At 44.9% G+C, this 23630-nt stretch overlaps 1 protein-coding gene across 7 annotated transcripts in view; it reads left to right on the top strand.

Moving 5' to 3' along the window:
• CHCHD6 (coiled-coil-helix-coiled-coil-helix domain containing 6) overlaps positions 1 to 23630 on the top strand; it is a 172236-nt gene that overhangs the window by 4853 nt on the left and 143753 nt on the right. For all 7 annotated transcript variants that reach the window (XM_039546036.1, XM_039546039.1, XM_039546038.1 and 4 more), the window contains exons 3-4: positions 51 to 120; positions 2159 to 2303. In XM_039546036.1, the coding sequence (XP_039401970.1) occupies positions 51 to 120; positions 2159 to 2303 (215 nt within the window). The remainder of the gene's footprint in view (positions 1 to 50; positions 121 to 2158; positions 2304 to 23630) is intronic.

Consider the following 23630-nt stretch of genomic DNA (forward strand, 5'->3'; position numbering starts at 1 on the left):
AGCCAGTGTTTTCTTCCATAGTCATCACTTGCTTCTGTTCCTCTCTTCAGGAATCCATCCACCAACTGCCAGTAGCTCTGGTCGGAAGCCCTCTGAGGCAGAGGAGGACCTGTACAAGAGGTAGGGGGACATTCTTCCTGTCAGGAGCCAGCCACCTGTGCTGCCTGGGCCACATACATGCCCCGTGTAATGCTGCATTCTAGAATTCAGTGCTATGAAGATTGTATGTGTTGTTGCATAGTATGTTTTCAATGAGATCTTAATGTAGACAAAGGCCACAGGGCATATTTGTTGAGAGAGCATGTGACTCCTGGGGTTGGAGACAGGTAAGGGGGCTGGGAACCAATGGGAAGGAGTTTATAGAACCATAGCATTCTTTGCTCCTCCTGTCTTTCTCCACTACCCATAGAAAATCATATGAGACATATGTCCACTGGAGCCTAAAGTTGGGTCTGCCTGCTCTTGCCTCCTGAGGAAAGTGAAAACCCCTAAGACTCTTGTTGAGTCATTGAAGAAACTTCTGCCCAGACCTCAAATCTGTTGATCAGTTTAACTCTGTATGTGACTGAGAATCTCTGTAGTTATATCTGAAATAATGTATGTGTAGACATCTTCAGCTTCTTCTCCTGTGCCTGCTCCACTAGACCTGGTGGCTACCAGCCTTTTCCACTGCGCTCTGGGTTTTTCCTATATGAGGCATTTTGGCTTACCAAGGTGTCAGTGCATGTAGAGGTACAAAGAGGATGAGATGAGATGAGTTGAGTGAAATGCGGTCCTTGCTGTGTCTCACCCTCAGGGTCTCTGCTGCTTGTTCCAAGGGCTCAGGACAGTAGGAGGTCCAGCTTCCCCATCGATGGAGGGTTGTCTGTTATAAAACTGTTGCCATATGTTTTTCTAGCTTCTTTAACTGCCTTTTCCTGTTCTTTGCTGTGTTACGTTCTCCTTACTATGTCCATGCTTTCTCTGCATGTTACACAAGTCCAGCTTTGGGGACTATGAAAATGAGTCCTCTTCAGTGCTATTGTTGATTATTCAAGCTTGTAAAAGTGGTGCATTGAACCCACTGTCCATAATTGTGTGTCTGACACACCTAGTGGACTCTCTGGGAAGTTGGTTCTGTTCTGTTCTTTAAAGAGATGGTGAAATCAGAATTGCTGGTAGTCTTCAGTCCTGGCTTACTCAGGTGTTTCTAGACAGATGCTTTAGTGAATGCTGTGGAGAAAGAAAGGGAGTGGCATAGAGGTCAGCTGTCTCTCTTGTGTACTGATGAGCCTGTCTCTCTGTGCATGTGAAACTCCCAGGGTCTGAATGGCGGTTACCTGGGGTATGAATACACTGGGAAAAAAAAATACTGGCAGCTCTGAGTCTCAGAGCCGGGGTCAATTGGGTTGGGTGGCAGGGCTAAAAATGTCAGTGTAGACACTTAGGTTGCAGATCCTGTGAAGGGAGTTGGTCTCAGAGCCTGGGCTCCAGCCCAAGCCTGTACATTTACCCTGCAATTTTTAGCCCTGCAGCCTAATCCCAAGTAGGCTGACTCTGGCCAGCCACGGCCATGTTGCAGTCTTTTACTGCAGTGTAAACGGATCTCTAGGTGCACTATATTTGCTCCATGGTGGTCCTTCAGGTTCAGGTGCTTAGACTGTGGGCATGTCTCAAGGTTGCTTCCCTGACATCAATCATCCTACTTACTCTGCAGAGGGCTCCTTCTGCCTCACAGGGCCAGCAAAGCAAACAGGTAAGGTAGGGTTGGTAGTAAAAGTCAGCTAGGCAGACAAACTTCTTTTTGTGTGGCCTGTATCTTATTTTTTTAAAAGCAGCGTTATAGATAGGTTATGAAATCCTTTATTCTCACTGTTTTGAGGTGACTGTCAAGTATTTAAGAGCCAAACCTAACTGAACTGTAGGTCTATGTGCGTTGTCCCTCCTTGTTTTTTTTTTTTTTTAAATTGTTCAGTACTGAACTTTCAGGTCACCTTTAAAGTTCATGGTGCTCCAGAATTCCCACAGAAGCCCGGGAGTTGTGAGCAGGCTTTGTCCCAAGTAAATCACACCTCTGCCTGTTCTGTTCCTGGCCAAGGGTAGGGCAGCTTATCCCATGAACCGGTTGCCAGAAGTCTGCTGAGCACCTTCTCTCTGCCTTTCTTTGGCACTGATGCAGGTATGAGCGAGAGCAGGCACTGGTCCAAGAGGAACTGCTCCGGCTGGCCAAGAGGGAACGGGAGGCAGCCAGCGAGTCTCTCAATACAACCCTCCAACGGGAAAAGAACAGCACCAATGAAGAGAGGCAGAAAGCAGTTCAGCTGGTAGGTATAAAGCAACATATTTCCAGGTAGGAGGAGGGCCTGAAACCTTTCCCCTTTGAGGGAATCAGTTAAATGCCATTTATTTGTGTGATGAGTTCAGCAACTGCTGCTTAGTCCCAAGTCCATGGTAGTCATCACCTCATAACTCTTCACCTGCCTTTTGGCTTATGCTGTAGTTGGCAAGTCTGTCATGTCACTAACCCTATGCTGAGCTGGTATGAGAATGGTATAGCATCTGAGTACATGAATGGGGGAGCATCGTTTGTGGGAGAGTGGAGATGGCTGACAAGAGAGCCTGCTGCATATGTAGGGTTGGGAGAGACTAGCACTGTGACAGCCTGGGCTGGATGGAGCTCTGCCAAGATTCTTCGTGTGTGAAATGGGTATTTTGATGTAGATACAGACTTGACCTGTCTCAGCTTTACTGTATGTGGACTGTTGAGTAAAGTTACACAAACACCTGAATAGTCAGGAGTAGAGTGTCTTACAGGAACTGGCAGCTTGTTCTGAACTGTAGTGGCATGAGCTGTCCCATTATAACAATGTGAGAATGATGCTTGCTACAGTGAAACTGGTCCTGGGTATCGGTAGATAGCAAGGTGGATATTTAGACTAATTCACCGACAGTCACACTGCTTATTAAAAGGACAATGTCTAGATGAGAGAGGGAACAGGGCTGGGAGTTGAGTTCTAAGTTCTATTCCTGTTTTTTCCCTTCCTCTTTTTCCCATTCTCCCTCCCAAACTGATTTGCTGTGTGGCTTTGGTTAAATCACAAATCCCTCTGTGCCTCCATTTTTCCATCTGTAAATAGATGTTGATGATATTTACCTTCTGGAGTAGGGTAGTGAGGTGTAACTTGGTTCTGAAGCACTCTGGAACAGCTGAGTATCATAATTTATTATTGAGCCAACATGCTAGCCTGCTGCCTTTTGATATTGATCTCCCTGATGTGGTTCATAAGTGACCCCTGTGAGGCAAGTGATTTCCTTTATAGGAAACAGCAAAGACTAAGGATGGGAGATCTCTCTGGCGGAAGGGTTAAATACAAAAAAGGAGTTGATATCTAAGGCAGGTAAGAGCTGTGCATCTGGGTGAGACATTGCAGCTGGTAAGTAGCACTTACTCCATGCCCACCAGGAGGATGATAGTTTCTTTTATAAGTGTAATTAACAGACTTTTGTAGAAAGTGGCAGAGAATTAATTTCTAAATCTGAGGAGATGACACTGCTCAGTGAGAGAGTACTGGAGGGAGAGAGACAAGGGCTGTCTGGGAAGAATGTGACTGAGGTATGTCAGCATTATCACTGATATGTGCCCTTATGGTTGGAACAAGCTAGGACCTAACTCTTAGGGTATGTCTACACTACAATTAAACACCTGCAGCTCCTCTATTGCCAATTTGGGCTCGGGCTACGGGGCTATTTAATGGTGGTGTAGACGGTTGGGCTCGAGCCTGGGCTCTGGGACCTTCCACCTTCCCAGGGCCTGGGCTCCAGCCCGAGCCTGAACATCTATACCCCAGTAAAACAGCCCTATAGCTTGAGCCCTGCAAGCCTGAATCAGCTGACCCGAGCCTGGCATGGGTGTTTAATTGCAGCGTAGTCCTACCTTCTATGTACAAATGCTGTAATCACATCAGAGTGTAACACTTAATCCTCCAGAGTATGAAGCATGGAGTTGCTGGGTGCGTGACAGTTTGTAAACACAAAGCGGGTTCAAATCGGATTTTTCTTGGGTAACCCATGGAAAGTAAATAGTGAATATGCAGCCTATGCCCAGAATGTGGTGGTAGGGAAACTGTGGTAAAGTTTATTGCTGTGTAATCTCCTCCATCGATCACTGACATGAAACAAATCCGAGAACCTTAGAAATCAATGAGAAATTTTGGGTTGTCCACTTTGTTCTAACAAGAGTCAGGCAATGGTGCTGGCTGCTGGTTCCTGGATTTCTTCTTCAACAGGAAATTTAATGTGTCAACTCTTTAAACTATGGGGACTCTTCCATGATTTATTTCCTCTCAATTCCAGGCACCCTTTGAATATAAGGTTACCCACTCTGGCCTCTCAAACTGCCTGACCTCTGTTTGTTAGGGATGAATGTCTTTCCACGTCACCCCAAAACTTCCCAGTTAGTGTTTGAAGGTCCAAGACCCCCTCCTTGAACTGTAGCTCTCATCTGTCCGTAGCCTTGTTTGTGAGGATTCCTCTGTTTTCCAGTTCCTTGGCCCCTTAGTTTGGAATGGTGACTGAGTGTTGGCTCTTGTCCTCAAGCCTGGAGCATGAGGGGAGTGATGGATTTGGGCCATCCTTTGACTTCACCGCCCTATCTCTTGCCCCTAACTTCAAAGGATAAACAGCAGTGTGTGTGTGTGTGTGTGTGTGTGTGGTTTTATGGGTATTGATTGTATTATACAGCCAGTCAAGATTGCACTGTCATGCACATGGAAGCCGGGGAAATAAACTTTCAGGTGTTCTGTGCTGTGTGGGACGTCTGTTGTTTTATTTGGGGCAGCTGAGTTGTCTGCCTTCAGCTATTCAAAATATATTAGGACTTGAAGATCATGCCACATATTGTTGGAAAGCTCATTTCTTCTAGATTTGCAGTAAGCGCTTGGTGCTGAAATAATTTGGCTTTTAATACCCTTCTCTTGATTAGGTACCTCTACTGTGTAGCCATGTTCTCTCTTCACCATGCCACTTGTAGGCCATAAACCTGAATACAGCAGCTATATTTTTAAATAATTTATTTTTGATTGTGCTGAAAGGCACTTGATGTTTAATCTGTGTTCTTTACAGTTTTCATCCACTGACCTTTATTATTAGTAGCATTTGTGTAAGGTGATGGTTCAGCCTTACTGGATTGTATGCTTTCCTGTGATCGGAAAGTAGAGTACACAGTAACCCATCAGTAATGGACCCTCTTGCAGGCTTATGCATGTAATTAAGTCATTACTTACAGGAGGGCCTCAGTTTAGAACAGGCAGAGAAGATGTGTGGTTTAGTGGTTGGAGCAGGTCCCTGGGAGTAAGGTCCCCCTGGTTTCTATTCTAAACTCTGGCAAGACCTCTCTTTTTTGAACTTGGACAAGTTACTTATCCATTTTGGTGCCTGTTTCTCTAGTTGTAAAACTTCTTACATAGGAAGCCCTTCATGGCAGGAACTTCACAGCTCTACTAACTTTACCCTTTAAGGAGCCATAGGTGTTGTACCATTGTGTGGAACCAGCTGGGATGGAAACAGTCTATAAGCATGAACTCTTAACTCCTCTCTGCATGTAGTGGATTCTTCCTGTATCTTTGTACAGCACCTAGCACAACAGGGCTCTGATGCGGATCAGGTCCCATAGGTACTTCATAATGCACTGGACCCTCGCTAGAACGTGGGATTTGGGATCCATGCCAAGTACTGCATTATAGCGGGGACTGTGTTGAAATGAAATTACTGTATACAGTAAATGTCACATCCATAAAGTATAGAAAACCTTAGAAAATAAACTCCTACTTGAAGGAAACAAATGAGAAAAAAAGTGTTGCTTTATTAGAGATTTAAAGTAGACATTTCAATAAACTAGTCTAGTTTTTCTTAAAGTTAGTGAGTTGCTTTTGCTTCTTGCTGCTGTGCTGCTTCCGCTTAGCAAACTGCAAAAGACTACGTAGCTGGATAATTTTTATAGGCTCAACGTCTTGCATCTCAAACCATCTCAAAGCAGACGCTAAGCCGGCTATGGTCGCAGTTGATGTTGGAACGACATCCACTTCATCTTCCTCGGGGAAGGACAGTTCTTCAGCTTCTGGAATGTTGTTTGGTCATACTGCCTGAAGAATTTGGTCATCTGCTAAACTTTCAGCAACGGGACAAAATTCTTCTGCTTCATCATCACCTCTTATCCAGGACTCTATATTTTGTGGCAAAACAGTTACCCCGAGCCCATACAGTTGCTGGCACAGCTCCTGCATCCACTCCATGTTTGTTCTTCCAACTTTCTCCTCTGTAAATCTCTCAAAGTCAAATTCCTTGTCAGACTGTGATCTGCTTTCTTCATTTTCTTTCGGGAGCGGGTGACCAAATGACTCTCTGTCCCACCATTCGACAGCGGTTTATCGTTTCAGCGCGTAATAAATTCCAGGAATCACTGCCAATGTAAAAGAAGTTTTTTATGCACAACTTCTTCAGAAAATCGATGACAGACAACTCGCTTTCTATCATTTGTTGTACCAAGTTCCGTCGATAGTGCTGCTTAAAAATGGTGATAACACCGTGATCAAGCGGCTGGATTTTGGAAGTCGTGTTTTTAGGTAAGTATTCAACCACTATTTTACAGTCACGGGTTCCGAATCTTTTGGCCAGAGGATGCGCTGGACAGTTGTCTAGCAAAAGAACGGCTTTTTCTTCTAAGCGTTTTGCCCGCAAATGCTTTCGCACAGAAGGGACAAATTCGGTGAAGAACCATTGTTCAAAAATCTCTTGTCATCCAGGAATTTTTGGAGTTCTTCTACGAAAATGGCAGGCAATTCACATTTATGTGATGAAAGCACCGAGGCATGCGAGACTTTCCAATGCACAATAGTTTTAATTTATGCTTGCCTGTTGCATTCATACAAAACAATAAAGTAAGGTGATCTTTTGCCTGTTTATATCCTCCTTTCTTACATTCATCTGTTCTGACAGCCAGGGTTTTATCGGGCAACATTTTATAATAAATTCCTGTTTCGTTTGCATTATAAACCTGTTGCTCCGAGTAACCCTCTGCCTGTAAAATTTCCCTCAGCTTCTCAGGGTGTGATTGTGCAGGGCTGCCCAGAGGATTCCGGGGGCCTGGGGTCTTTGGCGGCAGAGGGCCCCGCTTCAGCGGTAATTTGGCGGCGGGGGGCCCCTTCCGTTCCGGGACCCGCCGCCAAAGTGCCCCGAAGACCCGCAGCGGGAGCCCCCTGCCGCCGAAGCGGGACCTGCCGCCGAAGTGCAGCCGGGTCTTCGGCGGTAATTCGGTGGCAGGGGGCCCCCGCCGCGGGTCTCTGGGGCACTTCGGCGGCAGGTCCCGGAACGGAAGGGCCCCCCCCGCCGCCGAATTACGGCCGAAGACCCGGCTGCACTTCGGCGGTAATTCGCCGGCGGGGGGTCCTTCCGCCCCAGAGTGGAAGGACCCCCCACCGGCGAAGACCGGGAGCGAAGAAGCTGCGGGGCCTGGCCCCGCAAAAGTTTTCCGGGCCTCCCAGAGCGAGTGAAGGACCTGCTCCAGGGGCCCCAAAAAACTCTCGTGGGGGCCCCGGCAGGACCCGGGGCCTAGGGAAAATTGCCCCTCTTGCCCCCCCTTATGGGCAGCCCTGTGATTGTGTGGCGTCAGCATCAGCAGAGCGTTTTTCTCCCGACACTGCAATCTGAGAGATTCCGTGTCTTTTCTGAAAGCGCCATAGCCAAACCGAACTCGCCTTAAAATTGCTGAATTCGCCATTAAGTTCCGGTCGAATTTTTCCCCTTGCATGGCTACAAGCGGACCAGAGATCGGAATGCCTTTCTGCTGTTCTTGCACAAACCACGTGCATACTGCAGAATCAAGATCCGCATCATTTGCTAAATGGGCTTGTTTTCTTTGAAGGCCAGGCTCTTCATCCAGGTTATGAATGTAAGTTCCGAGCTTGTCAGCATTCTTTAGCCATCCATGAAAGGTGGACTTGTTTATGCCAATATCGCAGCTCATCTTTGCCTGGGTTTTGCCATTTTTAAGTCATTCGATAGCATCCAGTTTTTCCTGCACCAAGTAAGGCTTCCTTTTGCCCGACATTTTTGACATCTTTCTAAAGATAAATACCTGTAAATTTTTATTACATTACATTTGTATGGCCTTCTAGGCCTACAGCAATCATCTTAGGGCTTGTCTACACTACCGCATGGAGTCGAACTAAGATACGCAACTTCAGCTACAGTACGTGAATAGGTGATGCTCTCCCGTTGACTGCGCTTGCGCTCCTCGTTCTGATGGAGTACTAGAGTCAACAGGAGAGCACTCAGTGGTTGATTTATCATGTCTATACGCAAAAAAAGTGTACTGTACAGTTCTTAAATTTGGGATCCATGGCCGCGACCGCGTTATATCCAAATTTGCGTTATATAGACGCGCGTTCTAGCAAGGATCCGGTGTATAAATATTAACATCCAGTACAATGGGGAGTATATGTGCAGTACTGCACAGAGGGGCTCTGATTCTTAATGGGTGTTTGTGAAGTGCTTTGATTCTCACACGAAAGGTGCTATCAAATGGCTGAGAACAGATGTAGCTGTTTTATGAACCCTTTTTATTTTAGCATGCGGGGCCAGGATTGCAGCTTCCTTACCAGTTTCTCTCTTACTCTGTCTCTTGGTTTTGCCCTGCATAGTCCCACTTCTCCCCAAACCAGATACCTTTTCTTTCTTCTTTGTCTCTAATTAATCACAATCTTTTTCTCCCCTCCTAGTTCTTGTATTTTTGCCAAAACAACAACTTTGCAAGTGAGGCTGCCCGCACACATCTCCTTAATCTGCTGGGGCCATTTAGTATGCATCTGTCAACCACTCAGTCAGAAGCAGTGACTTTTCAGGCCTGCTGGCTTTAACCAAAACGGTTGAAACAAATCAATGTAGGATAGGGAGGGGGAGAAGCAGGCGGGAAATAAACGCGATTAAGCGAAGACATCTCATTACTGCTCTAGAAAGGGAGGATTATAACCTATTTTATAGGAGGATCTCATTCGGGGACCAGTGTTATCAGGATAGAGGGAGAGCAAATAGAATAAATGAAATTAATACTTTGAAAAGAAGCATTACCGGGATTTGAGAACTGAACTAATATGATTTGTGCAAAGCCCTGAAGTTCTTATCTGCCTGTTTAATCCCCCAAGAATAATAGTTGTCAGATTTATTGATCCAAAAGTCTCTCTTCCCATGGCCCCTCCCCCCCTTTAAGAGAAAAGGGTGAATTCAGAATGGGTGAGGGTAGACTCAAACCTCACATAACTAGCTTTTTTCCCCGTGTGAGCAGAAGACATTGGGTTGCTGTGTGGAAACAGGCTAGAATGGAAGCAGACCTCCTCATCTGCTGGGATGAAATTCCTCCTGCTGTGTATAGAATGGTGGCTTCTCATGCAGTGTGTTCTTGGCCGTGCTGTGCCAGCTGGGCAGGAAATCTCTCTGCTATCCACTGATTCCTGCTCATTGGCACTCGAGATGAGCCTACACTGGAATTTTGGACTTGGGAAATCGTAGCCAAATGTTGTGGTTTGTGCCCTCTCTAGTGCTCAGGTATATGGTGGCTGTAAGTAATCATGGGCAGTCCAGTTCTGTGGGTCACACTTCATGCACAGAAATAACCTAGTTGCTCTTCAGTTTTTTCCTGTTACTTTTCTTGAGATTGGAATGAGGTAAGCATGAGTGTTGGTCTTGGATTTTGGAGCTGGCCTTATGATTTGCAGAACTCCAAGCTCTTGAACCTTGTCTACACTGGTAGATCTCTGAAAACTTCCCACTGTTGTACTAGCAGTGGGAATGCTAGCATAGACTGGCCATTGGCATTTTAACCAGTGTTTTGTTTTTCTAACCCAGCTCAAAGCAGACCAAGGTGACGCATGAACTGGCCATTGGCATTTTAAACAGTAAGTTTAACCACCAGTGTTAATACAATGGAAGGACAGTTTGAGAAATCTGTCCGTGTAGGCAAGGCTTCTGTATGGAAAGGTGGGAGATGATCAGGTGAGGAGTTGTCTTTCCCCTTTGGTCCCACAGGTGGAGGGGAAAGATTGTCATTGTGTGGGCTTCCAGGCAGTTGTTTATGTTTAAAACTAATCTTGCTTGCTGTATTGCTAGCTTGTATAGCTGTATTTACCTTAGTGAATTTCCCTGTTGCTGACTGCTGGTATCAGAAATAGATATAGCTGAGCTGGTGCTGAAAGTGGTCTCTGAAATGGTGCTGAACACGATCTGGTTCTGTTCACACTTGCAAGTAAGCTGTTTTTAGTTACGGATCAGCTGCACCTTTGCTGACTCCTGTTGTCATCAACAGGTAAACTTCTTAGTGTAAAGAAGCCTTTTGAAGCACACAGTCTCTTACCACTATGTCAAGTATGGGTGACTGATTCAAATCCAGTTCTTAGAATCTTAGTTCTTTTCAGCATAGCTTTACCAGTCCTGCTTTCTCTGCTGTGTGGGCTTTGCAGTCATCGTGAAGCATGTTGGCTGTGCCCTCTCCATTTCTCTGGCCAGACATCTGTAGAGCCCTGTGCGAATACAGAAGTGTAGATCTGCATCTGATCCACGATCTGCAAAAATTATCTGTGAATATCCGCATCCATGGATGCGGATATCCACAGACACCCACGGATTTGAAGGGCCTACTTACTGTGGCTGGGCTGAGGCTCCGAGGCACCTCCCTGCTGGAGCCCGGTTGGGAAGAGCCATGTGGGCAGCTGGGGGGAGTCTGGGGCAGGTGGGGACCCGGCTGGGGGCTGCTCTTAGCTCCCCCCCCTTCCACTGTGGAGGGTCCACCACGGCTCCCCAGCTGGGCTTTACGCTGGCCTGGCTGGGGAGGGAGGGAGGTGATCTGTGGAGCTGCCTCAGGGGCTGCTTGGGCTCCCCGCTCAAGGTAGGTGGAAGGTCCACCTCGGCTCCCTACACTTGCCCGCCCGCAGGGGTGAGAGTAACTTAAAGGACATACTGGTACGCCGGAGTCCTGAGCAGGGGCATGGCCTCAACTGGAAGAGGTGGGGCATTTCAAGATTTAAAGGCCCTGGGCTCCGGCTGTGGCTGGGAGTCCCAAGGCCTTTAAATCACCCCAGAGCTACCAGCTGTAGAGGCGGCTGGGAGCCCCGGGGCCCAGGGGCAAATTAAAGGGCCTGGGGCTCCCTGCAGCGGCAGGAGCACCAGGCACTTTAAATCCCCGCTCAGGCCGGAGCTCCAGCGGCGCTTTAAAGGGCCTGGGGCTGCCTGCAGCGGCTGGAGCCTTGGGCCCTTTAAATCACTACCGCGGAAGCTGGTCCAGTCCGGCACGCCGTGCCAGACCATACCGGCTTACTTTCACCTCTGCCCTCCTGGCTCCTACCTTGGCCAGGCTGCAGCTCCGATTTGCCCCTCTCTTCTCCCGGCCTGAGCCGGAGAGCTGTGCTGGCAGCTGTGGGGAGCATGGGTCCCTCCGCCTTCCCTGGGCAGAGTGCCTGGGGGGCAGGGACAGGGACACGGGCTGGGGGTTGCTCGGGTCCCCTGTCCAGGGCAGGTGGAGGGACCCAGGCTTCCCACAGCACAGCTCTCCCCCACTGGGCTTTGGACAGCGCTGGGGAGACAGCTTGGAGCTGAAGTCCGGCCACAGTAAGAGCCAGGCGCACAGCTGTGGGGACCTGTGTTGTGGACCCTCCACCTGCCCTGGTCAGGGGGCCTGAGCAGCCCCTGGCCTGTATCCCTGCCCCCCAGACCTCCCTGCCCTGGGCAGGTGGAGGGTCTGCGTCTTGGTTCCTCACAGCTGCCCGCCTGGTTCTTACCGTAAGAGCCCTGCGCAGATACAAAATTTGTATCCGCATCCGCGTTGCTGTCCGCAAAAGAAGTCCACAGATATAAAGTGGATACTCGTGAATTTGCAGTGCTCTAGAAATCTGACTGTGTGAAGCATGGGGTTTTGCTTTTGCATTTGTCATCAATGAATGCTGGATCAGTATCTCTCACAGCACCACTGTAAAGCACGAATATTGTTTCTACACGTTGGTTGTTTTTTTAAAAAGTACTGGAGATGTTTCTCCATTTAACAGCAGTTTGTTTGTGGGTGGAATGGCAAGATGAATTTTTTTTTTAAATCAGTAAGCAGAAAATGTTGACTTAAATAACTTTCATCTTGTTTTGCGTTATACTACTTTTTTATTTTCCTAAAGAAAGGCTGATTCTCATTGGTTGGTATGAGAATTACTTTTTGGTAATCAGGAAGATACAATGTACTTATATACCTTAATTTAAGCAATTATGTAGCTTAACATACTTTATTCAGATTCTTTAATGTTTTACTTTCACCATTTTCTAACAATAAAAATGACACATTTCTTATTTACTAGATTTTAATTATTTTATTTAGCTAGCAAAAAGGATACCTTAAACTTACTTTTTTATATCAGCACACTTATACAAATGTTACATTTAAAACTGATTTATTAAACAAACTACTTAGTAAATTAAACTGATTCTAGTTCAGGCTCCCCGCTTAGGGTAGGTTCTCAAACTAGGGGTCGGGACCCCTCAGGGGATCACAAGGTTATTACATGGAGGGGGTTGCCAAACCCTGCTTTGCATCCAGCATTTATAATGGTGTTAAATATATTAAAAAAGTGTTTTTAATTTATAAGGGGGGGGGATCATACTCAGATGCTTGCTAGTTGAAAGGGGTCACAGTACAAAAGTTTGAGAAACACTACAGTGTTCTAGTTGCTAGGTCCTTCAAGATTTTAGAACTACTAGATCTCATCATGTCATACCTTATTTCTATTCATAAATTGGACGAGGAGAATGAGCTATTCTGCTTTTTTTTTTTTTTTTTTTAAACTCTCCATCATTCTCAACTTTCAGTGAACTAGCCATTGAACTGAACTACTTGGATAAACTGAAATTAAGAAAATATTCTCTGCACCTGTGGAATAGGCTGCTGCTGTCAAAAGCTGGTATAGCACTTCAACAAACTCTGGTTCCAGGTACTTAGTCAGTGGCTCTGCCAGTTCAGTGGTCTGACTTTATTTAAAAATTTGGCAGCAAACATGTACTGCTTGAATATTACTATTTAATTTAAATGACTTTAATATATTATAAGTAGTTTAGGCATTAACATACATTTTCATAACTTAAAATTTAATTTTAAATAGGTTAATTTTAAAAAAGAAATGTATTTAAATTTTAAAAAATATATAATTTTCAAAAAAAATCTGATTTTTATCTATCCTGAAGTGGAACCAAAGAACAGACAAACCTGAAGCATGGTTTCTTCTTTACTACAGCCCAGTTCAGCTTCAGGCTGGAAGTTCTGATTAGCTGCTAACTTTGTTAGGCAAATGGCTGACTGTGACTCCTGCTTTGGTGTCAGTGCTTCCAATGAGCAGATCCTGTTTCACCTGGTGACTGTAGCAGATCCAGAGAGTCTGTTAGCCTTAAGCGCTGTAAGAGTGAGAGAGGTAAAGAGAAGTTCAGCCTGCTGCAACTCTTCAACAAGCAACTAGGGTTGCAGCTGCCCGTCCACAGGCCTAGAACATCTGGCTGCCAGTGACATGTTCCCCCATATTGTGCTGGTTTGGAAATTTAATATTGGGCAATTCCTTCACACCAACAACTGTAATTTGTAAGAATATCGCTTCATTGCATCATTCTAAAGACCAGTTACCATTCTGGCTATGCAGAAATTCCACTATTCTCACTGCGTAGTTATTTTTTTAGTAAAACAAGGTTGCCTGGTGTGAAGTCCATTATATTAATTTAGTCAACATTATCTGTCTAGTTGGCATATTGTTTTGTGTGATATTTTTGTTTGCTTTAGACCTGGAAAGATCTACACTCAAAACTTAAGTCGACCTATATTAAGTCGACTTACAGCCACTGCAGTAATTTATTGCAGTGGTTCATGTCTATGCTAGCCTCCTTCGGTTGGTGATGCGCATTCTCACCAGGACCGCTTCTACTGACCTAAGAGGAGCAGTGTGGGGAGCTGAGAGTCTGGGCTCTCAGGTTCGCTCAATGCTGCCCCCACCTATTCTCCATTCCCTGCTCCCACCTGGGAGCCTGGTGGCCCTCCCTGTTCTCAGCTCAGTGCTTCCTACTGGGAACAGGGCAGCTGCCTGGACTCCCCACTGTCCCAGCTCCTCTCCTCTCTGCTGGGAGCAGGGCAGCCCGGCTCCTGGGCAGGAGCCCAGCCTTTCTTGTCAATTTTACGGCTCCTTGCTAGAGTTGTGAAATTGACAAGAATGACAGCCAACATCCCATGTATATAACAGTGTCTACATGGACACTGCGTCACCCTAACTACACTGACATAAGCCCCACGCCTCTCGTGGAGGTGGAGTAGTTATGTCAATGTAGTAGGGCACTTACATCAGCGGGATGAGCAAGGCTGTAGTGTGTGCACTGACATAGGTAGGTCGATATAAGCTACCTAACTGTGTAGTGTGGACCAGGGCTTAGACAGCATGCCTGCTGGAATTGGCTCCCCTGTAATGTAGGATATGGAAACATCCTCCTATTGTGTGCAAATGGGAGTTGTAATGCTGTGCCTTCAGCATTCTTAAATGTGCCTCTTTGTCTCTGCTGAGGGGTATGGACTGGTTTATGTAGCTCCAGTTCTTTTCCTGTATCTAGTGCAAGAAATTGATGGGGGGAATTAAATCACCAGGCAGTGCAGCTTCATAACTTGCGCTCTCTGCCTCCCCGCAATTTAGTGCAATCTGGGCTGGATAATACAGCTCCAGAATTTCCCTTTCTTTCTCTTCGATGAGCTGAATTCCATGTGGTGAACAACTGGGCGGAGGGGCAGTGAGCTGAGACAACTCTGAAAAACACACAGCCCTTCCCTCCCCCCACCCCATGGCTTATGGAGGCAGAGAGTAAGGAGTGGGGGCGATTTGGGCACCTGGAGATGAAGTGTGGAGATTGAGGGACCGGGGGTGTGGTGTTCTGGGCGGACTGGGGAAGGATATGGGAACAGAGGGGCCTGGGGGAGGGATGGTAGGCTGATAGCTCTACAGAGAAAACACAGCCCCAGAACATGGCCCATGAGGGGCAGAAGTTAAAGAGGTGTGGAATTTGGGGACCTGGGATAAAGTAGGGCAGGTTGGAGGAAGGATTTGAGGAGCAGAAGAAGCTGTGGGTAATGTGGGGGAAAGATCTGGGGGTCAAGATGGGGCGGTATGACAGGGGAATGTTCCTGGACTGTGGGGGAGGGGCACCTTGATGTGGCCTGGGCTGCAGGTCAAGACAGGGAGCGTGGAAGACCGGGTGTTGCCCTGCTGCGGTGAAGAGGTTACATCGGGGGCTAGCATTGATTTGGAAAAAGTGACACCAACCACTTGCTCCTGATTCCTGTCCTGCTGGGCTTTGCTCCCTGCTCTGGGCATGGTGACTTCCAGGGTCACAGTGCCACTTAGTTTGGTCAGGGCAAAATTTGCGTGATAGTGTTGCAACCTGGCGCATAGGGCCACAGCACCATTCACTCAAATTTGGCTCAGCCGGCCTCCATCATTATGAAGGAAGGGGTGGCTGGGCCAAACCTGAGCAGGACTGTGGCCCTGTGCACCAGGTCACAATGCTTGGATTGGGGAGCTGAGCCCAGCCAGCCCTTGCAATCCTTTGACACATTCTGGCGACCCACTTTGGGGCTATAACTCTAAGGTTGAGAAACCTGGACTAGTGTGATTGATCAGGCGTTTGTAACAATCTTTTTTTCTCTTCCCCCTTAAATGCACAAAAAATCACTTCTATTTTCTGCTACTCTAGTCTTCTTTTATCTCCTGACTCTGAAGGTTAATTTTGTGTTTGGAGGGTTTGTGCAGATTTCAGCAGCTGATGGTCTAATGTGAGCTTCACATTTTTATAGCTGCCTTGGCTAGAGGACCTTATCACTGGGCTGGCCTCTTTTTAAACCATACAGCTGCAACAAATTGAAGTCATCTGTGGGGCTGCTTGACTTAGCTGCCTTTCTCACATTTTGCGTGTTTTTGCTACAAAGTTCACTCACTTCACAGAATCTGCTGTCAAAATAGTTTGTTCTGGTTTAGAAAGCCTGCACTAGCAGGGTTGCAATGGGTTTGGGAGTTTCAGAATCTCTTCTGTATTGGAGCTGTGGAATAATGGATAAATCACTGATTCTTTGAGGAAAAGCCTCAACATCTAAGATAGAATTTTAGTTTTTCTATTTTAGTTGCGAGTGGATTTACTGCTCACAGCAGTGAGTGCCTAATTGCAGTAGCTGGAGCCAAGGGCAGTGCAAGTCACTACTGTGCGAGCTTATCCAACATCACTCTGCCAATGCACCTTAATCTTCCCATAGAGCACTCGCAGGTGTTCCAGTCCTTAGCTCTGTCAAAATATTTGTTTTGACCCATAGCAGCTCATTCTGTTTATTGTCTTGGACCTTTCACGAGCAGTAACTTTAAATTGTGCCAAAAACAGTGTGTCACAAGCCACAAAAGAGTGGCTAGAAGACTGTGGGAACATTGATTTCCAGATGCGTTAAAGTGTATGAACAACCTGTTCCACCATGATCCTTGGTGCACTGCCATTGCCAAGTCCCATAAAGTTAAAACAGGTTAGCTTTAGAGTTACAGCAAAGCTATTCCATCTCTGAGGGAGGGGAGCAGAGGAAAAAGAACATGGCCACAAATTGTTCAATTGACAAACAAATGCAAGGTTAATAAATTGATATTTGACAGTGAATGAATCCATCAAATCTACTCCTTGATCATCCCCTTATAACCAAAGGCCCAAACTTCATGGCATAGGTGGAATTCTGTTCTTCTTATTCCTAGCAGTCATGCTCTGGCATGAGTACCAGTGCTCTGATTCCACATGGAAGGCCTGGTTAGGCATTACAGCTCTTCAGATTGAGAGCAGCACCATCTCTCTCAAGGTATTACATTGAAGCTTCTGTAGGTAGCCCTTTATTTCTGAGTCAGTATTGAACCAGTGTGGTGCTGCAGCAGGTACCATCCTTCATATGAAATCACTACAGATCCCATGTCACTTTTTGTAAGATTAGAAGTATTATTCTCAATGCCCTACTCTAATTTCAATTTGGGCAATTGCTCTGCCTCTCAAAATACTGAGATGGGTACGGAGTGTTGGGAGAACGATGAGATGGTGAATTTAAAGGGTGTATGCTGGCTAGCAAATGATCTAACTTACATGAAATGAAAAGCTTGGTGGGTAGCTCTGTGTTTCCAGATAACGTGGAAACTAGGTGGGGAGCATCACATTTGACCAATTCCTTTCATCCTGCCTAACCCCCCTAAAATCTAACCAAGGCCCTCCCACTTTTCACACCCTTCCGTTCTGGTAGCTTTAATTAACTTTTTTGTTTTGTTTTGTTTTTATTTTTTCAACAAGCCCTGTATGAAGTTTTCCTGAGGGGACTGCAAAGGATGATGGCGATTAGCCTGTGCTTGAGATGGAATCATATCTATGTATCGTTCTGGGGGATATAGTGAATGTACATGGTATAGTTGGAGAGAGAAAAAGTAGCAGTAAGGAGTGTGTGTGTGGTTTTACATTTTAAAAATAAAATAAAGTAGATGAGGATTAAAGAAGTTGATGATGTGAAGAGTAAATTCCACTTGAGGCTTTTCTCCTAGTTAGTGTAGTTGCAGCCTATCATTCCTGCACAGCTGCCAAAGCTGGGTACCCTAAACCTGCTTTTTTTTTTTTTTTTTTTTTGCTGATCAAGTTTATTTTCTTTCTTCCTAGCTTCCTGCACCCTCCCTCTCAATCTCTTTTCTTCCTCAAAGCTGCAGGACGGTTTCATTGCGTTGCCTTCTCTTGGTGGTGGTGTTATCAGGTGCGTGTGTGTGGAGAGTGAGATTGCAAGCGCCACTGTTCTCCGGGACTTTAAGTATCAGACAGTGTTTTACACCGCGTCCCATTCTCTAGCTGGCTGGTTGGACATGATGTTGGTACCTTATCTTCATGCTGACACACACTGGACATTAATAGAAATACATTGCTGAGGCACATGTGTGGAATTTCAAGCAGCCTCTCTATCTGTTGCTTTAGATAGTCTATTGTGTGCTTAACCTCCTCGGAAGAGGTTTAGATGAGAAACCAATAATGTTAACTCTTGGGTGTCTGGGTGTTTTTTTTTGTTTTTTTTAAGTTTCCTATTAGAATCCGTATAATTTCTTCCAAATAGTGTCTGTACATACTCATGTGTAGTGGAATTTCACTGTTTTTAAAATAGTCCTTCCATGAGCACCATTCCTACTTCCTGATGCAAACTCCTGGAAAGAATTTACTATGTATATAACACAGTTAAGGAGGATGTGAGAAATATGTGTTCAGAGGTAACTGAGCTCCTTACAACCAGTCCAACTTTGTTCAAAGTCCATCCTTATATCATCTGAGCCCTCTAACTGAAGGGCACGTCAACTACTCATGTGAATCAGACTCCAGCTGCTGTGTTTTATGGCTGGCATTCTTTCTGCTTTTAGATCATGTCAGGATTTTGATTATAATTCTATAGCATTGTTCTGTGCTTGTTCACTGTGATTCTCTGTGTATATGAGATATATATTATATGTAAACCTTGGGTGGTAATGCTGCTTAAAAGGGGTTCTGTGAAGGCTGGTAGAGTTCAGAATTTGACCTATTAATTGTTTTCTTATCAGATAATGAAGTTAATAGAATTCTTTAAAAGTCACCTGCAAAAGAGACAAACAGTTAGTTTATGCCTTTTTTGCTTTTAATTAAACAGTGAATAAGGTGGACCTAAAGAATGGGGTGGGGAGGGTATTTCTTGGGTTTTTGGGGGGTGGGGAGGGAAGAGTGCTGATTTTTCTTTCTTTTGCTTGTGTGTTACATTTGAAATTCAGGCCCTATCTAGCTTGGAAAACTCTATGGTGATAGGAAAACTTAGAGGAATGACATCATAAGAATTGAGAGTGAAAACCTGAGCAACTGAGAGGATGGGGAAGATCTTTTAGTTATGACAGTTTTAAAACTTTTTTTGTTTAACATCTACTAAACTTTGGTGGTAAATCAACACTCTGGAGAAATGATGTCTCTGTTAAAGTTCCAGTGCTCCTAAAATTAAAGATATGATAGCCCTCCATGTATGTCCACTGAGACATTGAGTAGGTCTTCAGCTGCTTTGGGATATGAGGAGTCACTGCTGGCTTACCTGGCTCAGAGCATTCATCTAGCAAACAAATCTTTAGACTCAATCTTTCTAAACCTGTAGGTTTGTTCAGTTAGTTGTTTTTTTCAATGAATGAAACAGATGTGATCATTGGCATTCAGCTCCTCTTACAGTAATAATGCACACCCACAAATTAAAACCATACCACTCCATATTAGTAGATTTTCCCCTGTGCAAATTTTAGAATCCCAGCATGTGAGTGACTGGCTCCAACAGAAACTGTTCTCTTACCAGTTTAACACTTGCAAATTTATTTTCCAAAATATTTGTGTGCTAATATTTTGTGTGTGAGAGAGAGCGAGAGCTCTATATATGAGACGATATCCTATATAATTTATTTTAATAGGTAAATGGAATCTCTCTTTTTTTGGGGGGGGAGCGGGAGGGAACAGGACATTTTACTTTTGCCAATCCCAATTTTGCTCATCAATCCCGCCCCCCATCTCCATGTATAAATATGATATTTTTAAGTGGTTTAAACCTGAGCCCATCTTATAATTCTGTTCATAGAAGGCAGCTGCTTCTCTCCAAAACATCCCCACCTGCTCAATAGTTTCATCCTTTAATTGATCAATTAATTGTCTAATTTTTCTAAACTTCATGCACATCAGGGATATCTATTTGACAGTCCTGAAGTCCTCTTTCCACTTGATGAGTGGAGCACAAGACTCCCTGCGCTAGAGCCACCTCCAGGAGGAAGAGGAGAGTTCAGTATCCATGCCCCAGTCAATACTTGATGCCTCTACCAGTGCCTGTAGCACTGTGGGCATTTCTCCTCTGATAACTGAACCTGAGATCTACCAACTCATCTCGCCATCTGATGGCTGTTTGATAGCTTGTGATGCTCCTAGACTGCTGGTCACTATGACCTTGGTCCAAATTGGAATTGATGATCTAAAAAAACCCCACCTCTTTGTCCCATTCTCACCCACCTGAGCTATTCTGCTCCATCATTTTCTTTAAAGAGGTTTATAAGAAATTTGTGTGGGCAGCTATACTTTCCAAGATGAGGCAAAACCTGGAGCTTGAAATTAATATTTTCACTGTAATGAGTCCAGGTACAGCATAACTTTCTGCTTGCCCAAATTAAGCTGAGACCATTAGCTGTGCTATAACTTAGCTGTGTTATAACTTAGTTATAGCTTAGCGAGGTCCTTTCCTAGTGTTAATGAGGAACCTGTTAAGGCACCTTGAGGCAAAGAAACTCTAATGATCTTGGTTACCTTTCTGTTTTATGGAGATTGGACTGGTGTGCATGGTAAATGCACTATTGCCACAGGCTGTTGACATTCTGGCCGTTCCCTTGAGAAAGGAAGCTGGTTCACGGGGTACCTAAGGGATTGTTCAGATAGGATTGAGGCAATTGGAAGAGACCACCTCCAGCTCATCTGCTCCAATATGAATTTAATATATTTTAATTTAAATGTTTCAAAATCAAAACTTGAATCTCAGGGATAGGCACATGCAGATGATCACACTTGTGCACACACATTTTAAGTTCCATGTTTCAGTTGGTTGCACCCATCGTTGAAGGGCAGGACTAAGCTCTTCAGGCAGGGAATGTCTTACTCTGTTCATAAAACATGATGAAAACTTACAGCTTTAGTAAAAACAAACCCGTTAATAATTGAACTTCATTAATGTTGCTCCACCAGGTGTTGCTATTGAGCTGTACTAGGCTCCCTCTTGTTGTTCAGCAAGTCATTTGCCTATTTAAGGAGCTAAATACCCAGGCTGAGAGTTGAACCTGGGTCTCCTGCTTGATAATTTACATTGCTTATCAACAAGTCAATTCACTGACCCCTAGTCTTGAAGTGTATTTTACATGTGTATGTTTCTACATACCTATAGCTGCCTTAAAGTACATCTCCAGCTGTGTGACGCTCTGATCTGTTATTGGTTTTGGACTTGGTTAGTGGCCCTGGGTGAACTTGATTCCCATGAAATCTTCTGCATTCCCTAGGAGAGTATGAGTTTGTCGTGACCCTCTCGTGAAACCTGTCATGAAAACTCTCAGGCTGGCTGAGTGTGACTCTCTCTTTCTCTAAAACCCAGTGGTGCAGGCAAGTGTCTCTGAAAAGTAGGATCAAAACAGCAGGTACTTATAGAGTCCTGATTTCTCACCATAATACTTTACCCTTTGCACTTAGGGCCCAGGAAATCAGTTACTTGCCTCCTTTACTAGGCCCAGGAGTTATCTGTCTTCCATAGACCAAAACCACTGCCCAGTGTGGAGTCTGCTGTGTATATTGATCTCGTATCGCCTCTCTGCTGCTGCTCCAATTATTGAGATGTCATTCTTGGATGTAGCACTTTTTTATTGTGGGGCCGAAAAATTTAACAAATGCTTCCTCAGTTACTTGCCAGTGATGAGCTCTTTTCTGAGCCTGTCTCTTTTCCACTGTATTGAGAAGGGTTTCACAAAACTGGCAAACATTTCCACTTGGTGGCGGTAAAGGGACACCAAGTCACCCTTCCAGTGTTCTTTCAGTAGCTACTGAGGCCTTGGATCGCTTGCATACCAATAAAACCTCTCAAAGTTTTGATTCTGTCCCTAGGCTCTTCTGGGCTGGGATGTAGAATATGCCATCTTTTCATTCTGAATGCATGTTTGTACCATGTTCTGGCCATCTACTTCTCTCTCTATAGAGACACATTCTGTTGGAATTGTGGGGCTGCTGTGTACGGGAATACGTTAAAACCTAGAAATCTATGTTGGATCCACCACCTTCTTCTTTTCATTTTCTCCTCATGCCCCCTGAGGCTTTTTCTCCTTCTGTTTAAACACACAGATCTAGCAGCCACCAGTTATATTGGTGTGTATTCAAGCTTTAACAGTGACAGTAATTAACCCTGGGAACAATTTACCAAGGGTCGTGGTTGATTCTCCATCACTGTCAATTTTTAAATCAAGATTGGATGTATTTCTAAAAAAAATGCTCTGGAATTATTTTGGGGGATGTTCTATGGCCTGTGTTATACAGGAGGGCAGACTAGATGGTCACAATGGTGTAGGGTGACTGATAGCAAGTGTGAAAAATTGGGATGGGTGTGGGGGATAATAGGTGCCTATATTTAAAAAAAAAAGAAAGAAAAGCTCTGAATATCAGGACTGTCCCTATAAAATTGGGACATCTGGTCACCCTACAATGGTCCTTCTGGATTTGGAATCTATAAATTGCAGCAACAGGATGAGCAAAGTTATCAAGAAGGAAACACATTTCTGAACAAATGCTATGAAATCCTTTTAGCTACCTCAGTTGTGTGTCTTTGCAGTCCAGGTTCTTTAGTGTGGGTCTAACAGTTCTGTTTTGAGAGTTAGATGATCCCTAGTAGCAGCTAGTGCAACTCTTTAGAGCCCAGTCAGAGAAGAACTGCAACCAAAGCAATGCCCCATTCTTGATCCTGAGAGTCACAGAAGATCTTCCTCAAGACTCTCTACTGCTGACCTCCATCCCAGCCTTCCTTTTAGATGTTATCCACAAAACCAAGAGTAATGTAATAAACTAGTGTATCTTAACCCACTGCCCTCAGTTGTCTGGAATCAGACCCGCTCAGCTGTGTGTCAAAACAGTCCTATATTGCTGACAGCTAAAGGAGACTCTCCTTTAGCCCAAATGGCAGGGGCCTGTGCTTTGCAACAGGAGTATCTGAATTCAGTCTTGCTGCTGTTCTGAGTTTCTAATTAGCTGCAATTTAAAGCATAGAGATGTCCTAGTTAGCTATGGAAAAATCAGATTTTTTTAAAAAATAAACCAAAGAGGACTTTACCAAGTGTGGATTTGTAACACACAACAGCTCTTGTGATCTTTGATGGTTGTAGCCCTTGTTCGCTCATACCCTTGTAAGTGCAGAATCCCATTTTGAAGGAGATATTGCTGGTTTGCTTGAATCCCTGCAGATTTATTTAGGGAGCAGGTCTGTCTTCTTATTTCTGCTTTCAAGAAGGGGAAATCTGAGTTACAGACACCACTTAAAGGTTCAGCTAAGATTTATTCTGGCCGCATAACTGCTGCCTATAATAACCCTAATGTGTATCGCCCTAAAACTTCTAATTGGCCTTGGTGTTGGCAGGCCTGTCAAACCCAGCAGAATCCTCAGTGTTCAGCAGCTTTTAAGGAGGAATCTAGCCAGAGAGGCACGAAAGATGAAATGGCTGCCTTATAAATTCTGACTGACCTTGAGTCTCTTCATTTTAACAAGGAAGTGGAGGCTGTTGAGACCTGATCTAGATGAGAGTGGTGAAGGGAAAGTGTGCAGGTGTGATTGTTTGGACAAAGGGGAAGTAAAAACTCTTGGACTTGGTCAGAGCAGATAGCTTAGTCATAGATCATGTATCCAATACCCCATCACTTCTAAGTAACTGATTTGAATCTCACCCATATTGGTATTGGAAGTGGTTGTCATCTTGACAGCTGTTCAGAGGTTTATGTGAGATGAGTTT

Source organism: Mauremys reevesii, linkage group 7 (assembly GCF_016161935.1).
Source record: "Mauremys reevesii isolate NIE-2019 linkage group 7, ASM1616193v1, whole genome shotgun sequence".
Classification (NCBI taxonomy): domain Eukaryota; kingdom Metazoa; phylum Chordata; order Testudines; family Geoemydidae; genus Mauremys; species Mauremys reevesii.